Below are 25,029 nucleotides of genomic sequence, written 5' to 3'. Positions count from 1 at the left end.
TTGAAGTCGATGTGGCAGCTGATGGAGAAACTCAAACGGGTGCGGAAGCAGAGGAAGATGGCAACGCTACACCCTCCGACCAAACCTTACAAGATTCTACCGAACCCACACGAGTCTCCGCCGAATCGAGAAAGCCGTCAGAAGGACGCCCAAAGGCAGTCACGTGGACGTTTGCGGAGCGTCCAGTGATCAATGGAATGACCAAGGCTCAGCGAAAGCGTGCCTAAGCTAAACAAGACCGTGAAGCTGCATTGGAACTGGCAGCTAAGTACCGCCAACGAAAAGTGGGAACATTGGTTTCATTCGATGATGCTGCCGCTTTGCTTGACGGACCCTACAGTCTATTCCACTCAAAGCCTATGGTTGACGCGCTTGTACTGCCCCAAGTTGATGTTACCGGGCCGCTGTCCGTCCGAGCCTTCAAGATCGACCAAGACATTCCGTTTATCAAGGGTATCCCTCCGCTACCCATTGTGACGGAGGCTATTGACGCTATCAAGATAAGGCAGGACATCGACCTTCTTGCCTACTGGCCAGACTATGGCTACGCTACATTTGATCAGCTGGACGCTATGGCAAGCATCCTGGAGGCGCATCAGCGATTCGCGTTGGTGATGCGCACTACAAAGTGGATTGACGAGGTGGAGAGGCGTGTTGCAGACCTTCGCGAGCCGTTCACGGACACGAGGGCAACCACAAAGGTAAGAAACAATTCACAGCATTTGAACTGAAGATGCGCCAAAACTAACAAAGTATCTTGTGTATTGCAGAACGAGCACAAGGCTTACGTCGAAACGCTCAATCTGAGCGTAAATCGCGTGCCCGGTGAATGTGTGAACGGACACCAACTACTGGACTTCCGTGAGAATCTGTGGCTGCATACCACGTCCATCTTGGTGTCGCTGATGGCTTTGCGCGACGCTTACCCGGACGTAGGCATCATCAGCCCCAGCTATCACGACTTTGCGTTGCCGGAGCAAAAACGCAGGACCGCGGCAGGATTCGGGGCCAGCGACCCTAAGAACAAGCGTGTCATTGGAATCATTCACATCGAGCGGCACTGGATGGCGTTTTTAATCGACAGGACGGTCGCCAAGGGCACGAAGACGGCGACATGCTTTATGTTCGACCCTCTACAAAGTCGAAGCAACTACACCGTCATTGAAAAAAGCGTGCAGACCGTGATTGAAGGGGTGCTTCAGCTAGGTGACATGGTGAACTACGAGAAGGTGGAGTGGTGCACTCAGCAGGACAACAGTTCTTGTGGCGTGTGGTGCATCGCAGTTCTGGAGATGCGGCTTTGCGACGCTTCGTGGGACGACTGCATCTACAGGTTGCTGCCGTACCTGCGGCTGCGCTATCTGCAGAAAGCTCTTGCTTTCCTGGGCAAAGAGGCAGCTTGAGAGGGATGAGAGGGTGACTTCAACTTCAATATAATATCATTTGATTTCGGTATTAATTTTGGTGTAACCGAAAATATTGTACCAAAATTAATTTCAACCACCACGAAAATCCGCGAAGTCCCACGATTCCCAAATCTAGAATCGTTCCGAAAAGACTGAATCTCAATGGTGTATTTTGCATACACAAAAACGAAGATAAAATAGTTTTCCCCTAGTTAATGGGTAACATTTCGACACGTGTTTTTGAGGAACAGCGGCGCGCCCTAAATGGTCAAATAATGGCTGTCTAAATTCGGTGGTAGCAGCATCGTCCCAAAACTTCGCTTAGGACAGGGGCGATGCGGTACATGTACTGGGGGACTCTATGTATGGAGTCGATGACCACGGGACTAACAGTAAACCCATCAACTGTGAATTCGTAAGCCAAATCACAAGGTAGAAGTGCCCCAAACGCCTTGAGGTAGGTACAGTTCTCTGTATGGTTGTATCGTGGTGGTCCCGTACATGATCTACTGTACCCTTGCTGCGTTGGCTACAGTTTTGGTGATCCCTTTGCGGTTGCGTTGCACTGGTGAGCTTGGTTCGGTACATGCTTCAGTACTTTGCATTGTGCTGAGATCTCCCAGTATCGATACACTTCCCCTCAGTGGGGTGACAATCGATTTGCATTCTCTGACACTACGCGCTGGATGACGTTCTACGTAACCCCCGGTACTGCACGACATATTTCGAAGCATGCATTTCGAAGTGTACAACAACAAGGGACACTTCTGTTTAACCACTCTTGATTTAACTGTAGGGAGATGCTGGGCTACAATATATTGTTAAGTATTGTGCACTCCTCCTGGCTCTCGAGCCCAAAGCAAATTCGGTTTACAGTATTGTGTAAAGCCTTCCCGAGGTCTGGATGGGAGGGTACTGTACCGTACAGTACCTCAGCGATACTCAATGCTTGTCTGCATGCGGACGATGCTGCTACCACCGAATTTAGACAGCCATTATTTGACCATTTAGGGCGCGCCGCTGTTCCTCAAAAACACGTGTCGAAATGTTACCCATTAACTAGGGGAAAACTATTTTATCTTCGTTTTTGTGTATGCAAAATACACCATTGAGATTCAGTCTTTTCGGAACGATTCTAGATTTGGGAATCGTGGGACTTCGCGGATTTTCGTGGTGGTTGAAATTAATTTTGGTACAATATTTTCGGTTACACCAAAATTAATACCGAAATCAAATGATATTATATTGAAGTTGAAGTCACCCTCTCATCCCTCTCAAGCTGCCTCTTTGCCCAGGAAAGCAAGAGCTTTCTGCAGATAGCGCAGCCGCAGGTACGGCAGCAACCTGTAGATGCAGTCGTCCCACGAAGCGTCGCAAAGCCGCATCTCCAGAACTGCGATGCACCACACGCCACAAGAACTGTTGTCCTGCTGAGTGCACCACTCCACCTTCTCGTAGTTCACCATGTCACCTAGCTGAAGCACCCCTTCAATCACGGTCCGCACGCTTTTTTCAATGACGGTGTAGTTGCTTCGACTTTGTAGAGGGTCGAACATAAAGCATGTCGCCGTCTTCGTGCCCTTGGCGACCGTCCTGTCGATTAAAAACGCCATCCAGTGCCGCTCGATGTGAATGATTCCAATGACACGCTTGTTCTTAGGGTCGCTGGCCCCGAATCCTGCCGCGGTCCTGCGTTTTTGCTCCGGCAACGCAAAGTCGTGATAGCTGGGGCTGATGATGCCTACGTCCGGGTAAGCGTCGCGCAAAGCCATCAGCGACACCAAGATGGACGTGGTATGCAGCCACAGATTCTCACGGAAGTCCAGTAGTTGGTGTCCGTTCACACATTCACCGGGCACGCGATTTACGCTCAGATTGAGCGTTTCGACGTAAGCCTTGTGCTCGTTCTGCAATACACAAGATACTTTGTTAGTTTTGGTGCATCTTCAGTTCAAATGCTGTGAATTGTTTCTTACCTTTGTGGTTGCCCTCGTGTCCGTGAACGGCTCGCGAAGGTCTGCAACACGCCTCTCCACCTCGTCAATCCACTTTGTAGTGCGCATCACCAACGCGAATCGCTGATGCGCCTCCAGGATGCTTGCCATAGCGTCCAGCTGATCAAATGTAGCGTAGCCATAGTCTGGCCAGTAGGCAAGAAGGTCGATGTCCTGCCTTATCTTGATAGCGTCAATAGCCTCCGTCACAATGGGTAGCGGAGGGATACCCTTGATAAACGGAATGTCTTGGTCGATCTTGAAGGCTCGGACGGACAGCGGCCCGGTAACATCAACTTGGGGCAGTACAAGCGCGTCAACCATAGGCTTTGAGTGGAATAGACTGTAGGGTCCGTCAAGCAAAGCGGCAGCATCATCGAATGAAACCAATGTTCCCACTTTTCGTTGGCGGTACTTAGCTGCCAGTTCCAATGCAGCTTCACGGTCTTGTTTAGCTTAGGCACGCTTTCGCTGAGCCTTGGTCATTCCATTGATCACTGGACGCTCCGCAAACGTCCACGTGACTGCCTTTGGGCGTCCTTCTGACGGCTTTCTCGATTCGGCGGAGACTCGTGTGGGTTCGGTAGAATCTTGTAAGGTTTGGTCGGAGGGTGTAGCGTTGCCATCTTCCTCTGCTTCCGCACCCGTTTGAGTTTCTCCATCAGCTGCCACATCGACTTCAACAGCAGTGCTGCAGGACTCCTCCTCACTTCTTTCGATTCCGCCAGTATCTTCAACCTTGGTGGTTTCCTTTGCTCTGGAGGTCACTAGAGAAAGCCCCGTGAATACCGGAACCTCGCGCTCTGCAAAGACAACCACGTCGCCGGAGTTGAGCGCTTCGTAGAAATCCTGAAGCCACTTCAGCGCGATCCGAAATGTGGGTGTAGATTGAAGTGCCATTCTTGCAATGATCTTCTCCGTTGTTGCCTTGGCTTCGATGTACATCGCAGCCCCCGACAAAGCTCGCTCCTTCGCTCGAGACGGACAGCTCCCTTGCGTCAACCCTCCACACGGAATTTCTCCCCAGTCGATGTTGTTTTCTGGACTCTGCACAATCCATCGTGTAGGGAAACAGTGCATCGGGGGCAGTACTGTTTCGAAGTTGGACGTGCTCCGGACGTACATCACGTGGCGGCAGGGTAGCAAGCAGGTCTTCATGAAGATACAGTTGCAGGAATTCGTCTGTACAGCACAGATTACATGTCAGTCGTCAATACCAAAGATAACTGAATAGACCAAAAGTATACCATAACTTGAATAGCTTACCCTCGTGTTGACTTCATGCACTTCTCCAGACCTTGGGCTCGTGACAGTGGCTCGTCCTGGTGTGTTCAGCTCAACCGTGTAGTCTGCGTTCGGACCGGTTGCCAAGGTGTGCTGTTTGGCGACCAATTCGAAGGCAAACGGGCTCACCTGCAAAGCCAGCAGCGTCAGCTCGCGGTCCTCCGAATCCCGCGAAGGCCGGCTCCCAACTCGATGGTATTCTGCGAGATACTGCTCTTCGGCATAGTGCTGCAGCGTCATCAGCGTAGACAGGAGTTGGTCGATAGTGAAGGAGTCGTTAATAACATCCTTTATCTTCCCCCACTTGGACTCGATCCTATTGTTGGTGTTGTTCGTCAGGTGCGGCGTGTTGCCGCGCTTGTAAGAAACCCACTCGTCCTGGTTACTGTCCCAGTTTGCCATGAACGTGCGGTACAACTCGTGTGATATATCGCCTCCAAGCAACTCCAACACAGCTCCATTTGCATCTTCATACTCGTCCTCGTTGCTTGCGTACACCATCAACCGCATCAGGCTCTTCACCGACTTCTTCACCGATGGCGCCAGACGTGCAGCCTGCTTCTTCAGCCAGGTAACCACATGCCACTGACACAAGAGTTGCCGAGCGTTGGGCAGCTCTTCTCGCAGAACTTCTTTCTCATGAGCAGCCTTGTCCGTCATCACCACTTGGGTTTTGGCCCAGTCAGGGTTGTTTGCTTTGAAGATCTCCATCACTCGGTGCAGATTGTCTTTGTTCTCACTGTCTACAAGTGCATGATGGACATATTGACCCTATGATAAGGTTAGAATAGTGTATTAAAGTACAGCACAACAAAAAACTTGTCTACGTCAGTACCTTTCCGAACACGTCGTGCACTACGAAGCTGAACATCTTGTAGCGGTTCACGTTCGTGTCGTGCGTGGCATCAACGAGAATCACCTCCGGAAACGCTTTGAACAAGCGCTTCATTCTTCGGACTGGAACATGGCGACGCGAGCAACGTTGGAGTCGCTATCCACAAGAATTTGAGCAGAGTTGCCACCGTGCTGCAGACAAATCTCTTCCATCACTGCAAATGCGCGTTGCGCATCAGTAAGACCGGCTTGCTCGGTCAGTTTGTATCGCTGCACCATGTTGTGGACGTCCTTCCGCACGGTTTTCTTGCCTACAACATACCACCAAATATCCACAGCAAATAGTTAGGAACAAACCAAAATCACACAGAAAGTGATAAGACTTTACCTGTACGTTCACGCAGGTATTGCAAGATCCCGTGCGTGTTCGCCCCAGCCTTATGCAGCACTGCCACATCCTCCGTCAACTGCGGGTCCTTCACCGTCCGGTTCTCCGCGCAGCTCTCCCAAAGATGCTTGTTCAAGTCTTGATTGTGTTTGCCGGTGGCGTTCACGCGTAAACGCCAAGTTCCGCTGAACGTGGCAGCGACACGCACATTCAATCTTGCCTTGCACTTCGTGTCGCGAACGTTGTTGTGGTGCCGCTTTCCCTTGCCCTTCGGTTCGTAGGGCTGACCATGCGTGCAGACCAGCGTTTTCGAGTACGTCACCCATTCCGCCGGAACCAAGGTGATCGGTTTCCGGGCCTTCTTTGCGGATCGCTTCCTTTCCTTGTCCTTTTCGATAATTTGCTTGTTCCGCAGGAAAACTGACGTACTTGTTCGCATGGAAAACTGCTGGAATGTCTGAGCCTGGAAGTCGTCGAACGAGGTATGGAACGTATCCCACGAGTCGAACGTGGTGCTGAATCCGTAGAACCACACAGGCACAACTCGCTTCACGCGAAGGTCATACGTGCGGGACCAACTTCGGTGAGATTTCGGTTCGGGTACAAACCGAATCTCGTCCCCTTCGTCGTCTTCCTCGCTGTCCACTTCGTCTGCGCGGTCTCCACTCCCGACGTCACCTTCTTCCTCTTCGACGTTGCCCTCATTCCCACGCCAGTCTTTGTCGTCTTCGTCAGCATCCTCGCTCTCTTCACCGTCGTTTTCAGCGGCCGATTCGCGCTCTTCATCATCGTTGTCTTCGTCATCTTCGTCACTGGCGTCTGGGTCGGTGCCGAACGACGGGGTCTTCTCCTCGTAGTCGGAGTCGCCCGTGCCGCCAGGAGACAGCTCTTCGTCGGCCTCGTCCAAAGCGGAAATGGCTTCGGCAAGGGCGCCGCCGTCAGAATCCGAATCTGGCTCTATGCCGAACATCTCGCGCGCGGCACGTGCTTCCCACCGCTCGTACATGCTCTGCTCGCGGGCTTCAGCCCGGGCCTTCTGCCCAGCCTTCTTCCCATCTTCACTTCGCAGCATGGCGGTAGCACTCCGAGTGCGTTTGTGCCTCCCGTCCATCGCCAGTCGGATCTCCTGCTCGTCGCGGCACGCTGCGCTTCCAGCACACCGCGATTGTACACTGGCAGCGGGGGGGGGGGGGGGGGGGGGGGGGAGATCGCGCAGCGTCCTGTCCGTTTCATGCCGAAGTTCGCGCTGGCGCTGCCGACTCCGACTCCGCTCCGACGCTTCGTCTCGGTGCTGCTGTCGTCACACCCGTAGTTCTTCGTGAAGGTGGGTGACGACTCGCTCGACATCGCCACCCTCACGTGCTGCTCGCGCGGCTCGTCGTGCAGCACGACGCTGCTTGTCCTCACGCCGTGACTGCTTGACCGCGGACCGCACCTTCGCCACGGAGCCGTACGCCGTCATCATGTCGCTCGTGAGCTCCATACCGAGCTCCATCATCTCGCCCTTCGCCGTCTCAGGCGGCTCTTCGTCGCCTTCTTCAGTCATCGGCGCGTCGGATGCCGCCGCATCGCCTTTCTCAGTCTTCATCTCGTCCTCCGTGCACTCCCTGGTCACCGTGGTCGCCGGCACTGCGTCCGCGGCGTCCGCCGGAGTCGCCGTCACTTCACCTTCGTCTCGTTCATCATTCTTGTCGTTCTCGTCCGTCGTGTAGTGGTAGCGGAGCGCCGCCATGCTCGGCCTCACCGTCGCCACATACCTCGTCGCTCGCTCGCCGTCTCGCGACGTGAGCTCTTCATTCAATTGAGCCATGGCGGCCATTCGCACCGCCGCCACGCTCCCGTCAATGGACAGCATCTTCACACCGTCCGTCTCGTCACCACCATCGGCAGCCACCGTCACCGCTGTCGCCGACACGTTCAAGCCACGCGCCTCGTTCATCTCCGCCGCTGTCACCAGCCGCTGGGGAGTTTGTCGCGTCAACGAACGACGTAATCCCCCTACGCCGTTCGCTCTTCGTTTCCCGGGGGGTTCTGCTCACGGCGGCGCTTCAAGTACTCCTCATTACGGGCACGGGCGTCGTCGTCAGGGCATTCGGCAGCAATGTGCCCAAAGTGATGGCACGCGTGGCATTGCACACCAAGTTGCCGTGAGGCGGGCTTCCCGTCCGTCGAAGCATCACCAGCCTTGGCCATCCGTGTCGTCGCCTTCGACGCCGCCTTTGTCCTGCACACCGCACTCTTCCGCTTCATGGCAGGCGCCGGCGCGTGAGGGACAGCCGTCTCCTCGTCCTCGTCGCTCTCCTCTTCGTACTCGTCGTCTGCGGCCGCTGCCATGCTGACCTTGGCCTTCTTATCGGCCTTGGCCGACACCATACGTCTCGCAGCAGGCGGTTCTGCAGCGCGCGCCGGACGGTCACGCTTCGCGCTCTTCTTCGCCCAATAGCGCCCATTCCACTGCCGTCCGACGGGTATGTCCCACGTGCCCGTGAACTTGTTCCAGACGCCCTGCGGGTTCGAGAAGTGCGTCAGATCCAGCTCTTGCATGGTCGTGCCAGCTGCCAAGTCCGTGGGGCCAGCTGCTCAAATGCCCGGAATCGCCATCAGGGGTCCCGTCGTACCGCTCATCGGCACCATGTACGGGTTCGGGGCCGTCGCCCAGGCTTGGTCAATGTTCAACATGCCGCGCGCTACGTTGTCGATGGGGTCATCTATTTCGGTGGCCTTGTCGACAGCTTCTTTCAGTGTCCTGGGCCGAGGCGCCTGCTTCACCAGCTGCCTCGTCGTCTTCTCCAGGCTGCGGTAAAATTGAGCGAGCGACACCCGCTCACTCACTCGGTTCTGACCGCACAGATCGCGCAACCCAGCTGCGAAGTCGACGAAGGTCTCGCCAGGGATCATACGGCGTTGGCTCACGCGCCATTCGGCAGCCGAGCGGTCAGGACGTTCTCCGTACCGCCGTACCAGCGCCGCCTTCAAGTTCGTCCACGTCTTCTCACCGCCGCGTACCTCCTGGTCCATCTGCACCCACCAGCGTGCAGCGTTGTCTTGTAGCTTGTTACCGAGGACGTAATACAGTTCGTTGTCAGTCCAATCTCCGCTTCCTGACAGTCGTGCTCCTTGTAGGGCAAAGTCAACACGCGCGATCCACGTGGATACGGACACCATCGGCGAGGGCAGAAACGTCGGCAGCTCCAGGTCCCGAATCGCGCGTCGTCGGTTCCAAGGTGCTCGTCGAGGTACAGCAGCTGCTGCTGCTGGCGCTTGGCGGGGCGGTCTGTCGTCGCCGACATCGTCATGTTCGTCGTCGGAGCTGGAGTCGTCGGGGTCACTGCCGTTACCGCCGTCAGGATCGTCGCCGTGTCCGCTGCGTCGCCCGAAGGCCGTCGATGCCGGGGCTGGCTGCGCTGTCACCGTGCTTGCCGTGGCTGGTGGCGGAGAACCCCGTGCGCGAGTACTCGTCGCCGTCTCCAGCGAGGCGTTCGTGGTCGTACGTCCCCTCGTGTCCGCGCCCCGCTGCGTCTCCACCTCATTCATGCGTGTCTCCATCCGGTCCATGGACGACACTAGCTGCAGGAGCGCCGTCGTGAGCGTCGTCATCATGGCGGGGTTGGTGGTGTCGGGCCTGGTGTCGCTGCCTCCACCGTCTTCTCCGTCAATGGTCACTTCGCGATCTTGGGACGGGTCGTTTCCGTCCGGGCCCAACCCGTCGCCGTCGCCTTCGTCATCGTGGCCGTCGCCCTTCGTCTCTTCGTCGCCGTCCTGCACCCGAACCCTGGATGTCTCTCACACACCCGGTGTTCCAGTAGTCGTCGTGTTGCCCGTTGCACCGTCGCCTTGAGTCGCGCCAACCGGTATGGTAACCGTCATCGTTCTCGCCATCTCACGGGGCGCGTTCGTCGAGGTCGTAATGCAGTCTTGTTCGTCCACGTCTTCACTTGTAGGCCCCTGTATGACCACCATACAATGTGCTGGTTCTCTCCGCACGCGAGAGTTTGGTCGTCACAGTGCTGATCTCAGCCAAAGTCCGTCAGGCCGTCGGTACCGGAACTTCCGATACCCCGCCGGCGCGTGCCCGACTGGCAACGCAACCAATTGTTTTTAAACTAAGACAAACTCGTAGCAGCCGGCGCTGCTGACTAACTAACAATACACGCACTTCCTAGATACGTACGCAATGAACAACTTCGTCGCCCTCTAAAACACTTGGATGTACACCACCGCTGTGCCCGTCCTCACTTCGCAGTCCACAGAAGACTCGGAGTGCCAAGTGCTCTCCTGTCCGTCACTCACCACGTCGCTCAGTAGCCCGTCCACCGAAGCAGCCGTTCGTTTGTCTTGCAACTCGCTCCCGAGCTGCGTCTGTCGCCGGGGCCTCTGCGCCCTCGCCGTCTGTTTCAAGACTGAGCTCGACGCTCGAGGTCCTGAGTCCCATGCCCGCCGCACACGTGCAGCAGATCCTGGCGACCGTGTGGTCTCCGGAGTCCGCTGGGGTTCAACGTCCCACTCGTCCCTCAGCCGCTCCTCGCATTCGTCATTCTTCGCCAGGCTGGGGTTCAGGCCGCTCGTCTGACCCAACCCGTCACACCCAGATACTCTCGCAGAGGAGATTATCTAGCTTTGCGGGGTCGACCAACGTGAAAATCCGAGTCCGGAGTACTTAAAAGGCGATTTCGGAATTAAAGCTGCGTCGAAGAGGAGCAAGATCCCAGTTCAGGTTTTCTTAACGACGCCATATGAGAACGCAAAGAACTTCTGGAGCTGTGCAGCCACTGAGAGAGATCAGGAGAGCTGAGAAAGAAGTGGAGGAAGAATGGAGAAAGTACGATCAAAGTCCGAGGAAGACAGATGTGGTCCCGGGGGCTTACGCTGCACTTTCGTGCTGAAGCCGGTGATTGCAGAGCTCAACGATTTTGAGATCGATGAAGCGGTGGAAGTGATGAAGGATCTGGTTCAGGAGAATACTTGCTTCTCTCGATTGTCGCTGTCTCTGTTCGTTGATCGTGTCCGCAACTTGGGATACAATCAACGACTATTAAAAGAGCAGGTTGGCCAGCATGGTTCACATGTTTTGCGGTACACAGCGTGTCTCGAACGACAGTTTTGAAAGCGATAGCCCAAGTGTGAGACCAAGTGGCACTAAATCGGCACCACTTCAGATGGCTAGCCTATGCCCTCTTTTCCAAGAGAGCACGCGCATTGTCGGCATTAGAGGAGCTCGCTCTGATGTCTGTTGGGAGCATGAGCGCGGAGGATATGGATGCTTTCTTAACCATCGTCAATTCCGATCACCCCGAAGAAGATCTATGCGGCTGCCCACGCGGAAAGCGTGAAGAAAGGAGTGCGGCGCTCAAGGCAGACGCTCCTGTTTACTGGAGACTGGATGATCGAGGTCAACCGCGGAGAGGTTTACAACCATTGGCGCTAGAGTCAGATACTGCTGTTGGTATTTTCAGTGACGTCGGAGTAAGTGCGCTCGTGAATGTCATGATTCCTGGATTTGGACGATGCCAAGTGCAGCGGAGCGATCTGGCGTTTGCTGAGACCAGTATTGAGGAAACTCGTTCATGCGGCTTGACGTCGCTGCATGTTGGATTCGACAAAAGGAGCCCGTGTAATGCTGGCGGTTTGCCTCGCTTTATTACTGCGATCGGGCACACACTGAAGGTTCTGTCGCTCAAAAATGGTGACGACCAGATAGATGAAAACTCCATTCTGAGAAGTTGTCCTAATCTGGAGGAACTCACGGTGATGTGAAGGAACGAGGTGGATGTGCGCCTGAACTTCAGCGAGTATCACGCCAACAACATCCCGCTGCCTGATCTCTCATACGGATGACGCTGACGGAAAAGTTAAGCGCCTCGGACGAACCTTTGGCAAAGTGCGTGCGACGCGTACGGGTTTATCTGACCGATCGGAATATCCGTCAGAACGTCGAGAGCATTTTGAGCGGACTTCTGCAAATGCTGGAAGCTAACCACGTGTTGGAGTATCTCGACGTCACCCTTCCCTACGACCACTCAAGCAACCTCCTTGCTTCGTTCCAAAAGCGCCACAAGGAACCTACGGAACGAGCGCTCGTTTTTCCACTTGAGTGCAAGCTCGCCTTCCTCAGTGCGTTTGCACCCTGCCACTCTACTACGCGTACAACCAAGAAGCCGACGCGCATTGGTTCACTAACTCGGTCCTATTCGCACGTTTTGCGGGAGCAAAACTCGAGGTTTACGTTAACGACGCAGATTTTTGAGTTAGTCAAGTCCTAAAAATCTGTCTGAATTATCCAAAATCCACTTTTCATTTATCGTATAAAGTATGGGGGTCCATTTTTGGATGAAAAGTGATCAATTCCATTCAGCATAATTATGTCGTTGGCAGAAGTTGTCGCCGCGGACGTGGACGCCTCCAGCTCGTCCACTATTCCGCTCTTCACCCACTGCCCCTCCCCCTCCTCCAAGCGCTCGAAGAATGGCTCCTCCCTCTTCGTGCAGCTGCTGGACGGTTCCTCTCTGTTCGAGGCCGAGGTCTCGACCTCTCACAAGCCGCGGGCGCTCGACTGCTCGCCCCTCGAGTACCTAACAGCCGTCCAAGCAGCGCTGAGTCCATTGGCTGTGGGGCAGGAGCCGCGCTTCGACTTCCGGTGGTCGAGGGCCAAGCGCACGCTGACGCTCATGGAGCGCGCCGGGTTCGCCATGAAGTTCTCGGCCGTCGAGTTCGCTCAAGTGGCGGACGACGCGTCCAAGTGGCAGCAGTTGCTGCACCAGGTGGCGACGCAGCAGAAGGAGAGAAGAGAAGAAGTTGACGAGAAGGAAGAGAAGATCTTAAAGTTGGAGAAGCTGCTACTGCAGAAGGAGACGCTGCTGGAGGCGACGCTAGAGGCCAAGCAGAAGGAGGAGGACAGGCTGTTCCAGGGCTTCTGCGCCGTGCTGAATGGCAAGAAGGACGAGATCCAGAGGTTGAAGAACGAGCTGAACAGGGCGCAGGAGGCGCAGAGTTATGGGGTGCAGGAGGGGGGGAAGAGGAAGGTGGCGGCCCCGAAGAGGGCGAGGAAGGCGACGGGAGCCAAGTTGAAGAAGAAGAAACATCAAGAAGAGGAGGAAGAAGAAGATGTGGATATGAGCGGGGAGGATTCAAGTCGAGAAGACAGTGGAGGAGAGAGTACTGTTACCGAGGAGGCTGATGACGATGAAAGAGACGAACGGAAGAAGGCAAAGAGGGATGCGATCAGCGCGTACAGTCAGCTGCCGACGAGTCTGAAGCCGAGTTCGGTGCAAATCAGTTCTGTAGAAGACTTGTTGTCCAGCATGGACGATATCATCAAGAACGAGGAGGAGGTGAATGAAGCAACGCAGAGGGGGGAGGCGAGCAGTCAAAGTGTGACGTTGGAGGTGGAGAAGCAGTCGCACGTGATGGAGTCGTCGAAACCACGTAGTACTGTTGCGAGGAGCGCGCTGGCTGTCAAGGTGGAACCGACTCCGCCGCCGAAGTCTGAGCCGGTGAAGCCTGCTCCTCCAGTTGACGAGCCGATGGACTCGGAGGAGGAGGATATCCTAGACATGTTGTCGTAGGAGTTTTATCTATCTACATTCTTCAATTTTGATTTATAGGTGCGTTAGGCGGGCAGCCTTGATTGTCATTCTTGTCTGTCATAAGAATTTTACGGTAGTCGTGGATTGGGTTGGTCCGCATTTGCGAAGCGACCGGCACATGTATGTCTTGAAAGTAATAGGTATCGTAGCCCCAAGTTATTAATTCCGAGTGTACAAGTACTACCTGCGACGAATATTTGAGGTTATTGGTCGAGCAAGCGGGCAAACAAGTCCTAAGTATGGAAAAAGAAGTAGGTGGAGGGGAGCAGAGGTCGGAAAATAAAATATCATATTGTATTTTGGTCTTGGAGTCACAGTAATAATCATTGCAATACAGGGTCAGACAATAATACAGTATTTTCACAATTATTGGCAATAAATATATACGGGATTTTCGTAATGAGCTTAGTTTTTGTATGGACACAAGTGTTGATATTGTATTGGGACAATTTTCCAGTGCACGGGAACAATAATAAATTATTCCGTGCTAAAAATGCCATTACTATTGTATTTAGTAAAACAAATAGTGTATTGATTATTTGCGAAGGTGCATGTTGTAGTTTTTTCTTCGTAATGACTCATTATGTGGTGTACCCTGTTCAAATTATCCAAAAATAAATCATTTCCCAATCACTCATGGCGCGGCCGCACCGCTGGGGCTTCCTCTCGCTCTGTGTTGCGCAACCTGATCAGCTTCCGCTGGTCTCACCGCGAAGAAGAGATCTGGGACATCGGGTGCCGCCGGCTTGAGGTTTACCTACCAACCAGTGGTGACACCTGCAGGCCCGATTTAATATCTCCAGATTTTCCGGTGACGACCGAATCCAACAGTTCTGGATTCTATTCAAGAAAATCCGCGAAGCTCTGGTGCCTGCTGTCCGCAGTGGCTTACGTGGATCAATCAGCCTGGAAGATGCTGCTACGACAAGAGTGCAATGTGCATTTTGGGGAGCCAGGGGAGGAGTTTCTGGAGAGGGAGGACCCAGTGGAGTTCGTCCTGTGCGTGCTTGAAGATTGCACCCAGTGCTATTTTCCGGGCAATCCGTCTAATTATTCCGGCACACTCGCATAGGAAATTATCCGATTTGGCGGAGTGGATCAGCGTGAAAATCCTTCGTTGGATTATTTGAAGGCGTTGAAGAAGATTTCGGGTATGGATTCCAAGCTGCGTCGAATGGGGAAGGGGCTGGATCTGGAGATTCCCGTTCGATTTTATTACTTGCTGGCCCCTCTGGATTCCTTGAAAACTATCGTGATGACTGAGAGGACAGTGCACGAAGAATGGAGAACGTACGAACAGAGTCCGAAGAAGAAGGAGGACGCAGCCCCGGAGTGTCTACGCTGCACTTTCGTGCTGAAGCCGACAATTGTAATTTTCAATGATTTCACGATGGTCGAGGACATGGTGAAGCAGGTGAAGGAAATGGTGGCCCATAATACGCACTTCTCTCAATTGTCGCTCTGGCTGGAACGCTACCGTGGATGTGTGTCAAAAGATGTTATTGGCCAGCTCATGGCACTTCTGCTTGCCACTACAGAGAGTACGTCGTGGGGTGCTGGTGAACGCTGCAGCTTGGGAGATTCTAGCATGGAGTCGACCACGCTACCGATTGGCACGCTTCACCTAGAATGCCCCGATAGCTTGGAGAATTTCGAGATGGAGGGCGTGTGTTCTGCGATGGCAGTCAATCGGACGACAACAAAGGCGTCGTTGCGTTTGGAAATGGACCCGGACAACCGTGCTACGAGCAGACACTGGTGGAAATGGTTTGCTTATGCTCTCTTTTCCAAGCGAGCACGAGCATGTTCTTCGTTGAAGGAACTGTCGCTAATTTCGATTGGGAGTATGAGCGTGCAGGATGTGGAGTAATTTTCAGTCATCTTAAGGTCGGAGCACCCCGAAGAAGATCTGTACGGTTGTCCCCGTGGAAAACTTGACGAAAGGAATGCTGTGCTCAAGAAGGGTGTTCCTATCTACTGGCGGTTGAATAATCGAGGTATGCCGCGGAGGGGTTCCGGTCCCTTGTCGTTCGAGCCAGATAGAGCCTCTATCCGCACCTTCAGTGACGATGGAGAAGGTGAACTTGTGAATGCCATGGTTCCAGGTTTCGGGAGATGCCAAGTCCGACGCAGCGATCTACTATTTGCAGATATTGGCGTCGAGGACTCCGGCACATGTGGCGTGACGTCGCTGCATCTTGGATTCAACCGGTTCGACCCATTTGAAGCCAGCGGCCTTCCCCAATTTCTGTCGGTTGTTGGACCTTCACTAAAATTTCTAGCGCTCAACAACATCCGGGATGAGATTCACGACAGCGCAGTTCTGAGAAGCTGCCCCAATCTAGAGGAACTGGCGCTGTATGGAGTAGATCTGCGCCTCAACTTCGCTGATTATCGCGTGAGCAACTTGTCACTTCCTGAGATCACGTATAATTGGGATGTTGTTGTGGCACTTTCAACAAGGTTGGGGATCCAAACGACCCAGTAGCAAGATGCGTGCGCCGGTTACGGGTTCGACTGAATGACCTGCGCTTTGTCCACCAAAATGGCGAGGGCATTTTAAGCAGCCTTCTCCAAATGCTGGCTTCAAACGACACGTTGGAATACCTTGACGTTGCCATGCCATCACGACCCTCGAGCGATCTTGTGGCCTCATTTCAAAGGCACCACCGGGTGCCTACGAAGCATGCGCTTGTTCTCCCAATTGAGAGTAAACTTGCGTTTCTGAGTGTGGCTGTGCCCTATCACACTGCTACAGCTACACGCAAAACGTGGAAACGCCGTGCACCAAGGACAATGGAACTGGACCAGCACGTTCTTTCGAAGATCCTATCGTTTGCTGCACCTCCAGTACTGCGGGAAGTATATCTTCAGCATACTCGTAGCGAAGGGGGGTTATTGGGATCACTGTTCGATTTTCCCATATAATCTGACGGAATTGGTGTTGCTTCATTCGAGGAAGTCAAGTTTTAACTGCACCTACAGCTGACAGCACGACGCAGCAGCGTTAGTGACGAGAATCATATTTGGTACTTCAGTACTAGGATTTCTTGGGGTGGAGTTTTTTACTTGTCTTTTGTGCATTTTGAACTAGTTACTTACATAAATACTTAAGTACATTGTCAAGTTGTTATTTTGTCTTTAATCGGCCATAGCCCCGGGGACTAGGCCTGGGTTTACTTCCAAATCTCTTTCCGCTAGCTAGGATACTACGGAAATACACGTATCGACTATCTGCGACTATAGCGCAGATATGTGCGGCGAAAGCCACGCGAATCTAAGAATGTTCATAACAGTCAGGTAGTGTCCGACACTCTCGGGTCCTGGTTTGACTTCAAGCTGAGCATGGGCTTGCCTTTCTTTTGTTAGGTCGCAATCCCCCTCGCCCAAGAGACTCAGCTGCCTGCACACGCCAGCAACAAGCGACCAAGCGACCACTAGAAACCTGCGCAACCGGGATCCCTGTCGTGAAAATCTGCATGGACTCGACAGCGTGTGTAGAATCGTCGCCACTGGTCTACTTCGAGTCAATCAAGAGCTGGAACCTCGACTCTAACACCGACTTCAGTCTATTGCCTACATGCGCGAGCGGCTACATCAGCTTCTGCGAGTCGTTCTTCGGCACTTCGCCTTGTGTGCTCATGAAGCAGTACGATGTCGAGTACCGTCAAACATTATTTTGTACCCCCTGCTGTACTATAAATCTCGGTCCCTGCCAGTCGTTAGCCTTCGCAGCCGTGCGCAGCCACAGAACCAGCCGCAGCTTGCTGTCTTAACACTTTGTAGGCCTCCGCATTCCCGCAGGATTGCTTCCTGTTCACCTGGAGACCATTCTTTTCCTCAAGGTGAACCGCCAGCTGTGGGGTGTGAAGACGGTAGCAGACGTAGTGAATGCTACAAAGTGAGATGCAGGCCGTAGTGGTACGATATTGCGCGGTCAGCAGGAATAATGTATGTATCCGTACCAAGAACTTCCCTACAATTAGTTACTTTGTTGATTTACGTATGTACTTAAATTTCATTGCAGTCGAATAGTGGTTGGCACCATGATTTGTTTTATCTTTCAAAAGCCAACAAAAGTTATTTAATAATGTTGTTTGAATGTAACGATAACACTAAGTGCGGTGTTATCTGAGGTGAAAGTGTTGAAGGTACTACAGCTCACAACAGCATTTCGTCCCGTTCGTCTAGCTTATCACCTTTTCCATTACGGAAACACACCTGTCTAAGAACCGGATCTGCTGCAAAGGTAAAAATCTCTGAAATGACGTGACGGTCCATTCGCCAGCGTAAGCTCTGTGGTCTCTCGGCTGCTGCGGGTCACTTCTTCGCCGGACTCAGTGACTGCAACACGCTCAAAAACGCGAGCTTGGCTGCAGCTGACAGTGGATTGAGCGGTCGGCAAATTGGCCCTTGGTGGTGCTCGTAGAACTCGTCACCGTATCTCTCATAACCAGGAGGTACAACAACCTCGAGATATTCCAAGCTTTTGTTGACGCTCAGCATTCGCAAGAGCGCCGATAGACGACGCTCGATGAGGTTTGCGTGGTCGAACTCTGATAGAGTCTCGCTCTATTCTTCAAGTGTACTCGAAGTCGTCGTACGCAGGTTGTAAGAGGATTGTGGACGTCGCTCAACTGCTCCGAGAGCGTAGTAATCTCATCCCAGTCGAAGTTCAGCCCGTGAAAGGGCTTGTCCTTGGCGCGATACTCGCGGAAATCGAGCCGGACATCGACATAGTAGTTACTCCGCACCAGCTCCTCTAGCAGCGGACAGCACTGCATAATCACATCATCGCTCATAGCAACTCGGGGGCCTGTAAGGGTCAACGACTTCAGCTGATACCCTACAGCCTTGAGCAGCAACGGGAGACCGTAAGAAATGGGCACTTGATCTTTGTCAAACCCGATGGTGAGGGACGTTATTCCAGACGAAATTGGCTCGATGATATAATGTTCGACGAATGCCAGATCATCACGTCGCACTTGACAACGTCCGTAACTGGAATTATGACGTTGACCCATTTACTTGTTCCGTTGTCGCTAAAAGTTCGAATCAGCGTCACGGGCTTATCCAATATTAAGCAAGGAGAGCGAAGATCCGGCCGACCTCGGCTGTCAAAGCTCCAGCGAATCTCAGCTCCTTTCTTCAATAGCGGTAGTCAGAGTTGGATGCAAGAGATATCTCCAAGAGGTAAATTTAGCCAATCGGCGCCATCACCCGTCTCTTGGACTCCATGAGCTCTCTAGCCTCAGTAAGATCTCTTGGGTTCTAAGATTATTTTGACCAATCACTGACGTTTTTCTCTTGCAACCGCTCTTCGCGAGGACAAGTTCTTCAGGGTGCTCAGACTCCAGCACAAAGATGAAGTTCTCCATATCCTTGACTGTGCGTCTGTAGACGGCAAGAAGAGCCAGTGGTTCTACGGACGAATACACACGCGCTCGTTTCGAGAAGAAGGCGTATGCTATCCATTTCCACCAGTGACCACTTATAGCGGCCAAGTCACCATTGCTCCAGCTGGTCATCCCTAGACGTAACGACAGCCTTCTCGCAGTTTGATTCACCACAATCGCCTCAAACTCCCGCGCTTCCAGCAACGCGTTGCACTCGAGGTGAATTGCGGCCAGCTGGCGAAGGTATCGTTTTAACTGCAACGGAGAAAGTCCCAATGGCGGGGGGGGGGGGGGTCGACGCGTACTATCGAGCAAGGAGCTCATGATCCGTCCGAAGTCCGATTTTGTCGAAACCCCATCATCTTCGTCTTCGTCGTCGCTGTCCCATTCATCATGCCCACCTTGATTCATTTGAACCTCCAATGAAACCTGCGAAAGCCACATATTTTCATGGATCACAGTCTCGATAGCCTTGGCAATTTCAGAATTAATTGAACTGAACGTTAGGTCGAGCACCATCGGAACCAGGACGAACGTACACCGCGGCAAGCACAGCCCCTCATATTGAGGCGGGAGGGTTTGGTCGTACATTTCCCACTGTTGCCGGATGCGCTTCTCGGCATTGAATACTTGCAAGAGACCTGCTCCTGGCCGTCTCCACGCCTCCAACGACGACAGAATAACGCGGACAGGAATCTTGATATCCACGGACGGCTTTGTGCAGCTAAAAAGTGCTGCAACATCCTTCAGCGCTTGTAGATAGGGCCTGCTGTCGTGATGCAGCTGGCGAGTACCACAGAACATGACCAGGTCCTCGTCAACGTCCGCGAGCGTGTGGGTGTCCTCAAACGTCCACAGTTTGAGGTAAAAGTCTTTTAAAAAGTGTACCTTCTGAGAGTCCAGCCCATCTGGAAGCCCTTGCCAACTCCAGCTTGATGGAGTCTTTGGGCAGATTGAGCAGCGCTGGGGGTTCTTGAATCGGTGATGGTTTTTACTGAAGCATCATATACATTTCGACTGCCCCCGACAGGACAGCGAGCGATGGGAGTCGCGTAGCAAGTGCCTCGAAGTGAGACTGCCGTCGTTACAAGAGAATTATGGCTCTACCGTGTTCATCACTGGGTTTGATGGCAAGGATGACCACCAATCTAGCCTGCAGTGGCTTCGTGAGGCGCTTGGGCTGTTGGCAATCGTGGAAAGTTTGGACTACGCCGCGTGGATTCATATTCTCGAGCGGCATTGTGGCATTAACCTGGGCGAGGAAGGGGAGGCAACGTAAGAAGGGGAGCTGAGCATCCACTACTCCCCCGGTCAGCACCAACTCCTCTAGACTTGGGCAACACTGGAGAATCGAGGACAGTTCGTCTCTCGGTGCATCCAACGCTAGGCGTTTTAGTGAAGACCCGACAGCACCAAAGAAGAGCACCAAACCGTCGGTAACGGAAGGTGCATCCTTGTAGAATCGAAGATTGAGGGAGGTTATACCTCTACCAACCACATCGCCATTGCTGCTGATTACATCACCGAACACCAAGTCGCGCCGCTGCACCCGGCATCGACCGTAGCCAGGAACGATAGCGTCAACCCATGTGCTCTTGCCATCGTCGCTAAAAGTCCGGATGAAAGGCACTGGCACATCGAAAGTGATGGCTTTAGTGTTGGTCGAACCGTTGAGATCATCCAGCACACATCGAATACGCGAGTCTCCGCTTAGCGTCGCTGCACTGGACCAGGCGGGGAACCGAACAAGTCCTCTTCCGGGTTATCGAACGTTAACATAGAGGTAAAGGCCTGCATATCTGACCGACTCATGCTGCGAATTCCAGCGAACGCCAATGATTCCACGGACGAGAGCGCTTGCGCTCGCTTGGAAAAAAGCGCGTACGCCAGCCATTTCCAGCACTTTCGGTTTCTTTCTTGCTCTCGAATGTCCATGCAGAGCCGCAGCGTGAGCTTCCTTGTCATCTGCGTTTGTGCCACCGCAGAACACATCGCTCCAATGTCATGAACTCGCAAGGTGGAAGCACAAAGAAAATCAATCTCGCCGAGCTGCAGCGGGGGTCGATCACTAAAAGCAGGGTGGTAGCTCGTGTTCGCGATCTCTGGAGGTCTGCGCGTACTGCTAAACACACTGGAAAGGAGCCGGCCGTAAGATCCCACCGAGGGCATCACACCGACATTCAAAGAAACTGACAGCAGAGACAGCCAAGCGTTTTGCTGCAGCAGGACCTTGATCGTTGGCCCCATGTCTTCACACAGATCGATGACGCCCAGCTTGCCAATCATCCGCTCCAACACAAAAGTGCACCTCCATTCTCCGAGCACTGCGGCTTCGTCCTCGCCCGATCGAAGGAACCTTTCCCACTGCTCCTTGAGGGTCTGCTCTGCGATTCCAGCGTCAACAAGCTCGTTCACACCGTCGCTCGGTTCGGGAGGGGCAAACTCCACCCGGACGGGAACCTCAAAGTCGAAGCCCGCTTCTCGACGGTGCAAATTCTGCTCCAGAGCAGCAATTTGCTGCAGCGTTTCTCTATACTTCGCGCTGGGATGAAGACGTTGGTGCGGTCCGAAGAAGAAAAGCAGGTCGTACTCGTGTGCCCCGAGGTCGTGAAAGTCACGTAGAATGCTCGTTTGGGCATCATGATCCAGCATTACAGTGTACCGAACCGGGATCTTCTCCTCGTAGAGCGGCTCTCCTTCGACGCCGAGATGCACGCCGCAGTTTTTCTCCAGTAAATACCGCCACGCGTCGTAGTCCATGTGCGCTGCAGCTGCCAGCAGCGCCTTGGCCTCCCTCGTCTTCTGGAATTCGTGTAGGAAACGCACTTCATCGTCTGCATCCTGACCCTCTTCCCGCATTGGCAGCGTGACGGACGAGGTCCCCAGAGACCGACCGCGTTCGGGGCCTGTGTACGTGACTCGGCTCTTGAGCGCGTCGCACCAAGTAGCCAGGAATCCCCAGCGCTGCTCTATCCTCGTGCTCTATCAAGAGAGGCGAATATTTGGAAATGGGGGAGCTGAGCTGCCTCGCACCTCGATGCGTGCAGCACAAAAGAAAATCACTCGAACCACCGTAACAATGTCTACAGGCATCCCTTTAGTGCTGCAAGGTCGTCGTGTTGCGAAGTTCTATTCGAAATTCCAGAAAGCAGAAGCGCTTCTATTCAGACTGACAACGCCGAACCCAGACGCTCTACCCGCTACCTCAGAACGACAGCTCTATCTTAGCAAACTCTCTAAGCTTGAGCCTCAAACGCAGACTTTGTCACCTCTATGTGTAGATAGCCTGCCACTACCTAAAAAGGTGTTGTCCATCCCCAGAGACTTTGTACTGAAAATCACTGGGTTAGACTGGCGTTGTAGGCGCCATCGTACACGTCGTCGGTACCGAAGTAGGCGTTTTGGTACTCGACCGGGAGAGTCAGATTGAACGCCGGCACTTCGTCCACGCAAGACTTGTCCAATCCGTTGAGCTTGCCCTTGTTATTGGCATACGAGGCCAGAAGCTTTGCGCCACAAGTACTACCAGAATCGAGCTGGGTATACACGATCGTTCCGTGGATGGAGGTGTTGAACGTGACCATCTCCTTTTGGTCTCCGTCCAGCGTGTCCAGCAACGCCTCGGCGTACTCGTGCAACGTCTGAGCGTCCATCTTGCTACTGAGGAGGAGAACGCTGGCCTGGCTGGGGATCGTGGCGGTCTTGTTCCAGTACTGATCGCGCTTGTAGATGATGGGCTTCGCAGGATAGTTGCCGACGTTGAATTCATCACACGACTTGGATTTTTCCTTGGAGAAGGCGCAGTACAGCTCGGGCTGATTCACGAATACCCCAGCTGAAATGAGAGCGTTCTTGAACCGCTTGTCCATTTCAGCCTGCGAAGGCTGCGGGCGCTCCCACATCTCCGAGAAATAGAGGAGGCTGGTAAGTAGCGTGGACTCAAAAGCGGCGTCCTGGGATGTTGAGCTGGCGTACGTGTTGTAGTAGGCGATGAATTGGCTCAGAACTTCAGCGTCCTTGGCCTCACAGCGTTTCATGCGGTAAACGACCGGGGGGATGAGCTTTCGTAGCTCCGCATCCACCAGCATCGTGCCAAAAATCAGCGTAAGTGCACCCGAAGGTGCAAACTCTCCGTAGTATTTCAACTTCTTCAATAGACTGGCACAAGTTGAGTTCGGATCTTTGTCAAAGTCCGCGAGTAACCCTCGAAGGGTTGTTGGCACCGTGTTTGGCTCCTTGAAGTGACTGCTGCAGGTTGCGTCCTCATCGCACAACGCTAAGAAGCGATCGCCCACAATACCAAAGTCGATATCCCGTTTGGACATGTAGAAGAACTTGTCCGCTGAAGCTCCGGACGCTGTGGCGACGCCGTCCAAAGCGTATCCCGTCACCTTCTTGGGGTTTAAGTGCATCAAGCGCTCCACGAATAGAGTTCCATAGCTGGAGCCGTACACGATGGTACTGGCGTTATTCGTGTACTTGGCAATGAAAGTCGCCAAGTCCGTGGCCGAGCTTGTAACCGAGAACGCAGCGAGGTCACCATACTTATTCTCGAGTTCCTGAGCACAATCCGGAACTTCCGATGAGGCGAACTCCTTACCGTACGGAGATCCCGTGGTGGTAGACTGCGCGGCAATGCAGTCCAGATACGTGCTGCGACCAAGACCGCGGTAGTCCATAGTGTAGAGATTCGCGGTACCATTTAGTTGAGTGAGAACGTCAATCATCACCAATTCCACTGGAAATGACAGCCACAGCCACGTCAGAAAAATACCACAAAATACGAAAACCATACCGAGCACACTTACTGTTAGTGGACGAAGAGGGGCCTCCCTCGAGGAACCAAACGTTCGTAGCGGTCTCTGGGTCGCCGTTGGTTGCCGGCATGCGCTTCACGAAGACGTCGATGGTCGGGTCGGCGAACTTTGGCGTCTTGCAGATGCCAGGGTAGCACAAGGGCGCACTGAAGGTGGCGCATTCCGTGTACTGCCCAGTCGAGCTTCCTTCATCGGAGAAGGTGAAGTCGGTGCACTTGAACCAGCCATTCAGTCGGGTCTTGACGGAAGCTTCCGAGGCCTGGGAGACGATGGCCGCTAGGGCGAAGAGCTGGTAGAGACGCATTGGCCTCTTGTTGGCAAATTCGGAAGTGAGTTGGAGTGTTGAGGGGCTGACGAAGGGCGCCGTTATTGACTTGGTGTTTATGAATAGTACGGGTGTGTTGTTCTGTATTCATCCCGTCGTGATTCCCGCTGTTGGTCAGCGGTTGCTTGACACAGCCTTGACCGACTGAGCGTCGCATTGTTCGAAACCATACGGCTCCAAGAATGATGGGGATTTAGACATGGCCATGAACTTATCACTGTCTCGATAATGTGTCGCACCTGAAACCTCAATTCACCAAATTTGGTCCTGTGGATAAGTAAAAGAACGGCCATGTGGTTGGTTGGACCCAGTTGACTATATTAGGAGAAAACTATGCGTAGAGATCAGTGTAAAAAGGCTACTTGGTTATGAATCTCTGGCGGATGATAGCTCTGACACAAAGGTTTATTTGACCAAAAGCCCAACGCCCCGGCATTTGCTGAAATGATGTCTTAGTACTTTGATGTTTCAGGAGCGACCCAATGTCGTTCAGGGCTACCGGTATAGAGTATCCAAGTATACGGTTTCAACCTTATCTGCATGTTGCGCGAGGACGTAAGGCTATCGGTATATACTTCATATTTGATGTAAAACAGGCATGGTACATAATACCCTGCGAGCGAAGCGAACCGATCCCCAAGCGCAAGCGCGGTAGTTCTTTTTTTTGTTCTCCAGATACAAGGGGTTGTTTGGGTACGCATTGACCGTGAGTAGGACCGTATTGTTTTAAGCTCTATTGCTTTACGATTTGTATTGAAGATGCGCAGAATATCCTACATAACTCCCCAGGTAGGCTAACTTCTACAGCCTTTCCTTTGCCGTACAGGTTGCTATGTATAATTTGCAACAATATGGCAAAACATGTATGGCAAAAGAAAGATTGCATATTAACCACCATATCAAAGTCACGATAGCACTTTTTCTTAGTATTGCCTGTGGTAAGTACAATTGTGCATCACAAAACTGCATGCTATACTTCTCGTCATCTACATACTTATACAT

General features: G+C 53.1%; 12 protein-coding genes across 12 annotated transcripts; 5 read left to right on the top strand and 7 right to left on the bottom strand.

Moving 5' to 3' along the window:
- Positions 1–227: 227 nt before the first annotated feature.
- PHYSODRAFT_526143 (hypothetical protein) lies at positions 228–731 on the top strand (the record flags this gene model as incomplete). The annotated part of the gene is made up of 2 exons (XM_009538095.1): positions 228–362; positions 426–731. Coding segments are annotated over 2 exons (441 nt in total), but the record flags the coding sequence as incomplete, so codon positions are not given.
- Positions 732–788: 57 nt separating this feature from the next.
- PHYSODRAFT_527119 (hypothetical protein) lies at positions 789–1,403 on the top strand (the record flags this gene model as incomplete). The annotated part of the gene is made up of 1 exon (XM_009538094.1): positions 789–1,403. A coding segment is annotated over one exon (615 nt), but the record flags the coding sequence as incomplete, so codon positions are not given.
- Positions 1,404–2,680: 1,277 nt separating this feature from the next.
- Positions 2,681–3,295, bottom strand: PHYSODRAFT_527152 (hypothetical protein; the record flags this gene model as incomplete). The annotated part of the gene is made up of 1 exon (XM_009538093.1): positions 2,681–3,295. A coding segment is annotated over one exon (615 nt), but the record flags the coding sequence as incomplete, so codon positions are not given.
- Positions 3,296–3,352: 57 nt separating this feature from the next.
- PHYSODRAFT_527294 (hypothetical protein) lies at positions 3,353–3,856 on the bottom strand (the record flags this gene model as incomplete). The annotated part of the gene is made up of 2 exons (XM_009538092.1): positions 3,353–3,658; positions 3,722–3,856. Coding segments are annotated over 2 exons (441 nt in total), but the record flags the coding sequence as incomplete, so codon positions are not given.
- Positions 3,857–4,516: 660 nt separating this feature from the next.
- On the bottom strand, positions 4,517–5,086 carry PHYSODRAFT_526464 (hypothetical protein; the record flags this gene model as incomplete). The annotated part of the gene is made up of 3 exons (XM_009538091.1): positions 4,517–4,582; positions 4,667–4,735; positions 4,814–5,086. Coding segments are annotated over 3 exons (408 nt in total), but the record flags the coding sequence as incomplete, so codon positions are not given.
- Positions 5,087–5,629: 543 nt separating this feature from the next.
- PHYSODRAFT_527469 (hypothetical protein) lies at positions 5,630–6,345 on the bottom strand (the record flags this gene model as incomplete). Its single annotated transcript, XM_009538090.1, has 2 exons — positions 5,630–5,809; positions 5,887–6,345. 2 exons carry the CDS (start codon positions 6,343–6,345, stop codon positions 5,630–5,632), a joined length of 639 nt encoding a protein of 212 aa, XP_009536385.1.
- A 2,273-nt stretch (positions 6,346–8,618) lies between these two features.
- PHYSODRAFT_405751 (hypothetical protein) lies at positions 8,619–9,110 on the bottom strand (the record flags this gene model as incomplete). Its single annotated transcript, XM_009538089.1, has 2 exons — positions 8,619–8,814; positions 8,893–9,110. Coding segments are annotated over 2 exons (414 nt in total), but the record flags the coding sequence as incomplete, so codon positions are not given.
- Positions 9,111–10,716: 1,606 nt separating this feature from the next.
- PHYSODRAFT_306233 (hypothetical protein) lies at positions 10,717–12,166 on the top strand (the record flags this gene model as incomplete). The annotated part of the gene is made up of 3 exons (XM_009538088.1): positions 10,717–10,979; positions 11,063–11,651; positions 11,756–12,166. The coding sequence occupies 3 exons, from the start codon at positions 10,717–10,719 to the stop codon at positions 12,164–12,166; spliced, it is 1,263 nt and encodes a 420-aa protein (XP_009536383.1).
- A 99-nt stretch (positions 12,167–12,265) lies between these two features.
- PHYSODRAFT_550031 (hypothetical protein) lies at positions 12,266–13,636 on the top strand (the record flags this gene model as incomplete). The annotated part of the gene is made up of 1 exon (XM_009538087.1): positions 12,266–13,636. One exon carries the CDS (start codon positions 12,266–12,268, stop codon positions 13,466–13,468), a length of 1,203 nt encoding a protein of 400 aa, XP_009536382.1. The 3' UTR covers positions 13,469–13,636.
- Positions 13,637–14,072: 436 nt separating this feature from the next.
- Positions 14,073–16,374, top strand: PHYSODRAFT_306231 (hypothetical protein; the record flags this gene model as incomplete). The annotated part of the gene is made up of 5 exons (XM_009538086.1): positions 14,073–14,300; positions 14,321–14,488; positions 14,562–15,333; positions 15,367–15,916; positions 16,248–16,374. 5 exons carry the CDS (start codon positions 14,073–14,075, stop codon positions 16,372–16,374), a joined length of 1,845 nt encoding a protein of 614 aa, XP_009536381.1.
- Positions 16,375–17,809: 1,435 nt separating this feature from the next.
- On the bottom strand, positions 17,810–21,978 carry PHYSODRAFT_306230 (hypothetical protein; the record flags this gene model as incomplete). Its single annotated transcript, XM_009538085.1, has 6 exons — positions 17,810–18,061; positions 18,094–18,490; positions 18,788–19,879; positions 19,974–20,639; positions 20,690–21,867; positions 21,919–21,978. The coding sequence occupies 6 exons, from the start codon at positions 21,976–21,978 to the stop codon at positions 17,810–17,812; spliced, it is 3,645 nt and encodes a 1,214-aa protein (XP_009536380.1).
- A 245-nt stretch (positions 21,979–22,223) lies between these two features.
- On the bottom strand, positions 22,224–24,006 carry PHYSODRAFT_527575 (hypothetical protein; the record flags this gene model as incomplete). Its single annotated transcript, XM_009538084.1, has 2 exons — positions 22,224–23,623; positions 23,694–24,006. 2 exons carry the CDS (start codon positions 24,004–24,006, stop codon positions 22,224–22,226), a joined length of 1,713 nt encoding a protein of 570 aa, XP_009536379.1.
- Positions 24,007–25,029: the final 1,023 nt, after the last annotated feature.

Source organism: Phytophthora sojae (genome assembly GCF_000149755.1).
Source record: "Phytophthora sojae unplaced genomic scaffold PHYSOscaffold_11, whole genome shotgun sequence".
Lineage (NCBI taxonomy): Eukaryota > Oomycota > Peronosporomycetes > Peronosporales > Peronosporaceae > Phytophthora > Phytophthora sojae.
Note: the sequence above shows the minus strand (reverse complement) of the source record. Positions and strands in the feature narration are given on the sequence as shown.